The 8,919-nt window shown below is 41.0% G+C and overlaps 1 protein-coding gene across 1 annotated transcript; it reads right to left on the reverse strand.

The window, feature by feature from the left end:
- Window positions 1-758: 758 nt before the first annotated feature.
- Window positions 759-3,740, reverse strand: FTH1 (ferritin heavy chain 1). The gene is made up of 4 exons (XM_019505496.1): window positions 3,545-3,740; window positions 2,648-2,794; window positions 1,775-1,900; window positions 759-1,020 (listed from the first exon to the last, which is right to left on the reverse strand). The coding sequence occupies exons 1-4, from the start codon at window positions 3,644-3,646 to the stop codon at window positions 853-855; spliced, it is 543 nt and encodes a 180-aa protein (XP_019361041.1). The 5' UTR covers window positions 3,647-3,740; the 3' UTR covers window positions 759-852.
- Window positions 3,741-8,919: the final 5,179 nt, after the last annotated feature.

The following is an 8,919-nucleotide window of genomic DNA, read 5'->3' on the forward strand; positions in this document are numbered from 1 at the left end:
TTCTGCTTCAGTAATTCCTGCAGAGTGATTAGTTAGAAGGGTACCAGTGCCTCATACAATACAGTTGCAACATAAATCTGCCTTTCAGGGAAAATGGGAGTCCTTGGTCTGGTTCAAAAAGAGTGCATCTATGCTACAAAATGCAGTGGTCAGAGCTCTGCCAAATCTGTTTTCACTTAAACCAGGCAGATCAGGCAACAAGTACAGAGGCACTCAGTATAGAAGCATATGGTCAAGATGGACTCAAACCCAGTCCCCTACAACCAAGTTGAGGGCCCTCTTAGAGCAGCACATGTCAAATAGCTGATTTCTCAACTCATGGGTCACAACCTAGAAGTGGGTTGCAAGAACACATGAAAGGGTCATAGAACAGAATTTAAAAATGGATGCTCCTTTGAAGAAAAGCCATGGGAAGCTGTGGACTTTACCTTTCAGGCTGGCAAAGTTCCAGCCTGCCAGGGGCTCCATCCCCCTCCACACACTGTAGGGCTGGGTCCTGGGGGCAGGGAGCAGTAGGTTAGGAGTGAAGGACACCAGGTTGGGACTGGTCATTGACATTTATAAAGCGGGGCCTGGTTCAAAAAGAAAGTTGAGCGCCACTGGACTAGACCAATTCCCCACCCCCAGATTTCCACTTGGACACAGCTAGCTCATCTACAGGTAGAAGTAGAATCTTATCTTTTTGCCCACTTGTTTCAGAACAGCCTTAACTGGTCCAAAAGCTAGTGCACATATATTGAAGCCACACCACTCAAGTCACCTGGTAATTAGTAAATTTTATGGTCAACAGTTAAACATCCATGAGTGCATCTTTGCCATTCAAACATGTCATCCAGAATAGAGTCTCAGTTGTCAGTGCACTTCTTTGTTACTCTCCCCCAGGGCAAGTCTGTCAAACAGGTACTCCCCTACACCATCTTGGGGCACTTTGAGGCGCTTCAGATTGGTTAGGTGGTCTCCAAATTGCTTAATGGTCTTCACCTGCTCATCCAGGTACTCAGACTCCAGAAAGTCACAGAGCTGCAGAAACAGACAGTAGGTGATTAGAAAAAGAAATGGGCATCTATTTCTCATAGGCACTGTACTGGTATAGACATTCCAATCACTTAAACTAGTGAGAGTGTAAACTGGTTTATTCCTGTGACAAAACAAGAGAGTTTAGGCAGGGCCCAGAGTAAGATTTACTCCCTCCAAAAGACAAACATGGGTTCTGTTCACTTCTGATCTAAACTACACTGCTTACAGAGAACTGCATAATTTGGATTCCACCTTGCACATTTTTTAATTTATGTCTGCACCTAGCCAAAGGGATCCTCATGGAACAAGCTTCTAGGATGTGCCAAGTCAACAGTCAATTACTGCATAGAACATCTAGTTCTGCACAAAGACTGCAAGTAAATGGGGTTGTATCGTACAAGATTCAGATTCTAGCTCTGACAATGGGCAATAGAGTACCAGTGCTATGGATCACCTCAGTTTTACTTATCACTTAGGTCCAGGTCACAAGATCAGATGCTAGAAGTAACTTAGTAGAGTTAAAGGGCCTTGGAATCATCCCTTTAAAAGACCATTTTTTAGAGAGAGAATAGGTAGCTGGACACTTGAATCCCTTCCACATTTGAGAGGGCTCTACTTACAGAAAGATACAGCACAGCTGGGACAGCACAGCTCTGTCCCAGTGTCAGAAGTACACATCTCTTTAGCAACTACTCCAAAGGAACACACAATACCCTGGACAGGGTATTGCTTTCTCCCCCTCTCCTACTTCACTCACGTGAGGATCATTTTTCCCTGTGGCCAGCTTATGGAGGTCCAGCAGGGCCTGGTTCACAGCCCTCTCCAGCTGCAGGGCAGATTGCATGGCTTCCAAGCTGTTCCCCCATTCATCCTGCTCTGGTTTCTGTACATAAGCAGAGAAATACAGGTTCCTCCCAATGTGATGTAGTAACCCTTTATTGCTCCCTCCATACCCCCTGGGGTTGCAAGTATGGTACAGGGTGTTCAAAGACTCTTACCAAAGGGCAATCAATCTCTCTCTATAAACAGGACACTGAAGAAATAGGCATTTAAAAGAAAGACAGTTTGAAAATTTGTCCTTGACAAGTGACTCTTCAGCCCATGAAGAGGGAAACAGGAGGTACTTGAAGACCAACCTAGAAAGCAGCTTACAGCAATAAGATGGGACAGGGAGAGAAGGGTATAGGTCTTAAAAATCACTTCAAGTCTTCTCACATTGAAGTCAATGTTAATTTTACTACATGTCACAGGCCTCCATTCCTATGAGGCACATACCTATACCATGACAAGCACAGTTTATTTTCTGAGGTACTGTTGAAGGCTTTTGTACTTAACTACCAAAGTTTTCACACACAAGGCATAAGTTAGGGACACAATTATTTTGCCAAAAGGACTCAAGACAAGAAGAGAGGGCAAGTTAGAAGGGGTTTTTTTTGTTGTTTGTTTGGGGGTTTTGTTTTTTTTTTTTGTATTCTACAACAAACCTAGCCAATTTCTTCACATTATAAGTTATAGCTCCCAAAAGCTATAGCCTAGAAGCTTGCCTTCTCCATGAGATTTACACTGTAGATCCATCCCTGCCTACCCACACCTCACCTCAAAGTCAGTATTTTTTGGATTATGAGCTCACCTTGCTGTCCTGCAAAACAATGCATCCACCTCGCTTGTTTTGGTATTGCAGGAGCTTTTCAGCCTGCTCCCTGTGCTCATGTGACTGCTTCTTCATGAGTGTGGCCACATTCTGCAGGGCCACATCATCACGATCAAAGTAGTATGACTAGAGAAGAGGGACAGCAATATTTATGGCCTGAAGCTGCCAAAAGCACATCATAGGGAGGCTACAGATGTAATGATTAGAGGACAGAAGTCTGACAAGATGCTTGGGTGACAACATTCAAGTCATTTAATTTCTCTACCTTTCTTTCCCCAGCTGCTAACTGGAGATGCTGCTACTTTTAGAGCCTCCTTTTAAGAGACACTAGTTGCCTTAATCTGATGATCAATTTAGTTGCCTTAATCTGATGATGTTATAGTTTGGATTAAAAGGTAATATCAAATTCCTCACTTAGCTTTTCAGTCCATTATATTCATTACCCTGGGTTGCAAAAACTTTCCCTAGCTCACACACCTGAAATCAGAACCAAGCCGAGGAACCCATTCATAGATAGAAATGGAAACACAGTGAGGTTAAGTAAATTTACTTAAAGGGCCTACTAGGAAAGGCAGTAGTTTGAAGGCAAATCTGATTAATTCCTTACTGGAGTGCTTTGTTGGGGTTAGCTAATTCACTCATCTTGGCATCTGAGGATGTAAGGATAACCTCCCTCCTTGCTCCTCTGAAGACTTTGCATTAGCACTTGTGAAGTGCAGTTCTTTCATGTTGCATAGAAGTCTGAAGAGGGCAGCTCTTCAGTTGCAATGCAGTGGAAGTTAGAAGCTCAAACATAGAACTCCAAAAATCTGATTTTTAAAGGGAAGAATTGAGATCATCTGACATGATAAAGACTTGCATAATCCAAACACTCACCATGGATAAGTAGACATAGCTAGCATACAACTCCAAGTTTACAAAGCAGTTCACAGCTGCCTCAGAGTCAGCATGGAAGTTCTGGTGCACCTGAGACTCCATCTCTGCACCTGTATTAGCTAGCTGACAGTAGCAAAACAAAGTTATAGTTCTAGCAAGGTCTGCTCCAGTACTACTAAATCAAGAACCCACACCCCCTAAAAAAGAGAGAGACTTTTTTTCCTGCACAACTGCTATTAATACAATTCAAAGGAGGGGTTAAACATAATTGACAGTTGCTGCCACCCAGTAGAAATCTCCATTCTCATTGCAAAGCAAATCAGGTTGTTTTTGAGGTTGTCTGAAGAGTTTCATAGGAGAAAGAAAATTCAGCAGTACCTCCTAAGAGTTCAGAGGAATGTCATTCCCATATTTTTTTAGGTAAGACTTGATCCTTATGCAATGAATTAAAACATTTATTGCCGGGCTGGAGGGTGGTCTTTGTCACTACAGTGAGGAAGGTTACAGATTTGTTCTGAGCTCATTCCATTCCCAAAGCCAGACTCAGAAACATCTCCCATGCTCCAGAAGCATTGTCCAAAAGGTTGAGGTCTCCATAATGCACAGGGCATTATACAACTATGCATATCTGGAATAAGTCATGCACAGAAGTTGATGCTTCAATCATTTAGGATAAATTGGGTTAGGAGCTCATCTTGGTGCTGTAGGCTGCACTCCAGAGGCCGGACACCTAAAAAATTTGACACTGAGATAAGTCCCTCTGTGGATCTAGCCCTTACAGAGCAAACTAAGTGGCCTGAGGTTTAGAATGCTGACCATCTGAAATCAAGTCAGTTTAAGAGACCTAACATTAAAAATCAAACCCCTGTTTTTGAAAGATGAGGACTCCAAGAATTTGTATAGGGAGACCTGGGGAAAGGTATTTCATCCTTGAAATCTTATCTATATGCCTCACAACTATACAGTTGGTCCAATAAAAGATATCTTACACAAAAATCTTTGCCTCTCACATAGTGTGTAAGCATTTTTTTTCAAATATTTTAACCACCTTCTATTGCCATTGCAATTGCCAGCAATATACTGGATCTGGGTAAGCATTTAACCCTGGGAGACAACACACAGAACCATGATTTGATCTGAAACTTTGAAGGTTTCTTTTGAAGATGCAGGATAGTAACGGAACAAAGTAAGCAAAACCAGAACAGAGGTAAAGAATGTAATCTACAGGTTAATGGAAAACAATCATGTAGTATCAAGAGACTGTATGCTATTTAAGGGGGGCAGTGAATGCAACATTCTGTGAAAAGCTAGTATTATGATCCAGCAGTGTGAAGATCTAGTTAATAAGGGTATGTTCCTTAATGAGGTCAACAGTGAATTTAGATGATGTGGGAATTACAGGTTCTCTTATTTTTACCTCTAATCACCTCCTTTATTCTTCTTCCCCACCCCTCACTCCCATTAACAGAGCTACAAAATAGGGTTCCACTTCTACCAGTAAACAGATTCCTCATTCCAATTTACTGCTCTCTGTGTGCTGCTACACACTGAACATGTAAACAGGAAAGCTGCCAGAAATGGACCAAGAGGAAGAAAGTAGATCTACCAGAGAAAACACACATTTGGCAAATATATGATTCCAAAGGCAAACACAGCTGGTTATTTCTCCAGGGTTTTTTTGTTTTGTTTTGGTTTTTTTTGGGGGGGGGGGAATTACTATGCAGCGAGTGTTCTCATTATAGTAGCATTCTTGCTTTATTTCATCAAAGCCAAAAAACCCCAGCATCTGATGAACAGTACTTTCAGAAACCACAGGCAGTCTTTCCACACAGTGGCTACTGCTCTGTTTCACTAGCAGAAAATAGGTCTGTTGTCTAGCTTGCAATATTCCTTGTAAGGAACCTTTTATTCCAGAATGAAAGGAGAGGTATGTTTATTGATAAGGTGGTGAGCACAATTGCTCTATTCACACAGGGGTGCATTTAAGAATAAAGGCCTGGTCTGGGAATAAAGGAAGGGGATGAACTACAGCACCTAGAAAGAATGACTTTCTTTGGAGCAATCTGGTTTCCTTTCCCATAAGCATGGGTGGTATTTAGACAGAGGCTACCCCACCTCTTTCAATAGGCCACTTCGTTATTCAAAACCCACACAGGTGGATCTTTCTTCCCTGAAATGTGAAATACCAGAGATTGGTGAGGTTCAATGTGGTGGAAAGGAGTTGCTTTCATAAAAGATGCCTGAAAGATCAAGGCCAAAATAAGTATTTAGGCACCCAAACCTAAAAATTGACACCTTTAATATTGGTATGTATTAATCTAATTTCCTGTACTCTCAGGATTTAAATTCTCATTGCTGACTAATCCACTTGTATATACCTGAAGTTTGCTTAACAGAAGATGAGTTTCCACTGCTAGAGCAGAATCGGAATCTTCCAAATTATTGATCTGCCAAGTTAATTTTCCTCCATGCACTTAAGCCTCACCCTAGAGATGAATAAGCAGCTCTGCAGGCTAGGATATAGGCTGTTAATTCAATGTCCTTGTCCCTGGCTCTCTCTCCACCTTATTCCCTCCCTCCTTGCCACACTCTGTAAAATGACAGTATAGATGATAAGATAAAGCCAGTGAAAATGTTAGTCTTGATTCAATAGAACATGTTCTTTCATTGTTCCATCTCCCCCAAAACCTCACTCTTACCTTTTAAGGTTGAGTTGTTTCATTCTTTAAAAATGTAACTTGCGATTAAATCATCAAGTTACATAACTGGTTGAAGCTAGTAACTCTTGATCTGTCCTATTCTATCTCTGTCCATGTATTTGTTAATCCTACTCATCTGGCAACATTCAAATTAAGAGTATCCTCTTCACCTCTGCCACATGTTGTTTCTGAAATGTTGCACATTGACCGTGTGTGGGTTCTAGAGTGCTGCCAACATCTCAGCACTCAATATTATCTTCATTGTCCCGCCTATCACATTCCTAGAAAAGAATAGTGGGGATTTTAGAGGAAGTGGTCCCAGCTCCTCCACTAGTATGGTGCTAAAATTGCAAAAGATAAATATAAGGGATATTTTGGAGATGGCACTTTCCCTTTTGTGGTTGTTTCCCTTGCAGAATGTTACTTAATTGACTTGATGTTGAAGGATTTCAGAGTCCCACCTTTTGCATTATAAAGTGTAACATTAAACTGATTCCCCTTTCCCCAGCACCTTAGTTTTTAGTGGAGTGTCTACACTTTTGATTTTATTTGAGGGACCCATTTTTTCAGCTGAATTTCTGCATGATGGGTTGAAGGAATAGAAAATGGGATTCTTATGTGTATATAGCTGAGAACTAAAATCAATAGTTTAAGAACAACCTTGTAATTATCAGCAGCGGCCTCAATATAAACTAAGGGATAACAAAGGAAAGTACATGCACAGCCTAATTTCATATTGAGAGCTTATGCAAGTGACCTGTTTTCCATTCAGAAGATATGGAATATAATTGGGGTCTACACAGTAATCCAAGTTGCTGTTGAGTAGTTCAGTATCTACAGAGTCCCTGTTCTTCCAGAGAAATTGTTCAGTTTGTGGAGCCAGCCTGCATAACTTTTAAAAGCAACACTCAAGGAGGGTCAGTCCCAGCTTCCGGTTGGTTTTGGCTTTACTGGTCCTTCACACATTTCGGCTGAGTTCTGGTCTTGGATTCACAGGGAGCAAGTATCCAGCTCAGCTGTTTTCTCATCTTGGCTTGAGAACTGGTTCTAGTTTTTTTTACATCTGCACCATCTCTCTAAACCTGTTAAATCTTCAGAGATATAAAAACACCACAAGCCAGGCTTATAGTTACACTTTGTTTGCATCTTAATGCAAATGTTTTATGTAACTATCTTTGTGGGCGCTAGTAGATGAGAGCTGATGATCTGTGTGGTCTTAAATGAGACAACTGCATAGACCTCTGCCAGGGGCTGAAGAAAACCAAACATACCAGTTTCAAGGTTTCTTTGTTTTTCAGCACACAGTGTACTGCTCAAATCATTATCTTAACAAGTTAGAGGATTTCACCTATATAAAACTTTACATATTATTCCAAGGGATTTGGCTTTCAAAAAGGTTAAGATTTCTTCTTTCCATCCTTCCCATCCACTGGTTATATTGGCAAGATTGTGATCTTTAGAAACCGAACATCTTGTGTTGCCTTCACTGATTAAAAAAATTTGCACAATGTTTTCCCAGTTTGAAGGCATTATTGAATTTCCCTAAAAACACTGGGTCAACTGAAATGTATTATCCAGGATTAGACTGTGGAAACATAGTTAGTAATGAGATTCTAATTAGATTGTGACATTTAAGCCTCATGTGGGAAGGGTCAGAACTCTAAGCTAGTTAGTTTTTAAAATGATTATGGAAAGACTTTCTTCTTTGCAGAATTGATTGCAAACATGTACTAGAAGCCTCTTCAGTCTCACCTTTTTAAACAGAATATAACAAAAAAATTAGCTAAATGAAATGCAGATGTGTTATGCTGCACTAAGTTCAAAATCGTCCATGTAACTTTTTAATTTAGGAGAATAATTTGACTAAGTAGAAATATGAAAAAGATTGCCTGTGGCTCTTTGATAGTTCCTCCTCCCCCTTCTCCCATATTCCTAGAACAAACTGTTGGCAGAGTTATAATTGTCCAGTCAGACAAGTATCATCAACTCTAACAGCATTGTATTTTGCCTCTTGATAACCTAGCAGTAGAATCATAGAAAGTTAGGGCTGGAAGGGACCTCAGGAGGTCATCTAGTCCAAACCCCTGCTCAAGGCAGGACCATTACCAACTAGATCATCACAGAAAGGCTTTGGCTAGCCAAGCCTTAAAAACCTCCAAGGATGGAGATTCTACCACCTCTCTGTGTAAATTGTTCAAGTGATTTACTGCTGTCCTAGTGAGAAAGTTCTTCCTAATATCTAACCTCAACTTCCCTTGCTGCAACTTGAGACCATTGCTCCTTGCCTTGTCACCTCTTGACCAAGAACAGTTCCATCCTCTCTGGAATCACCCTTCAAATAATGGAAGGCTGCTATTAGAGCAGAGACAAATGGTCTCAGAAATAAGAATACTAGCAACACTTAAGCTACCTTGTGAAATTTGTATGATTCATTACTTCTGTTTTGGCAGAAGGTACACCTAACAATTATGGGAGATAACAGATCCTTTCTTTGAATATGGATTTCTTTTCAGGCCTGTACAAAAGCAGAGCAGCGAGGAAATACACAACAGTGATGCAGGAGCGGCTACAGGGTGGTAATACTATAGCTCCAAGGATGCGTGGGCAGAAAAGATGTCTCCCATATTATCCCACACCTGTGTTACCAGATTTGCCCACTACTTTGGGGTGTGCTCA

This window comes from Gavialis gangeticus, unplaced genomic scaffold, assembly GCF_001723915.1.
Source record: "Gavialis gangeticus isolate Ggan-Ray unplaced genomic scaffold, GavGan_comp1, whole genome shotgun sequence".
NCBI classification, from domain to species: Eukaryota; Metazoa; Chordata; order Crocodylia; family Gavialidae; genus Gavialis; species Gavialis gangeticus.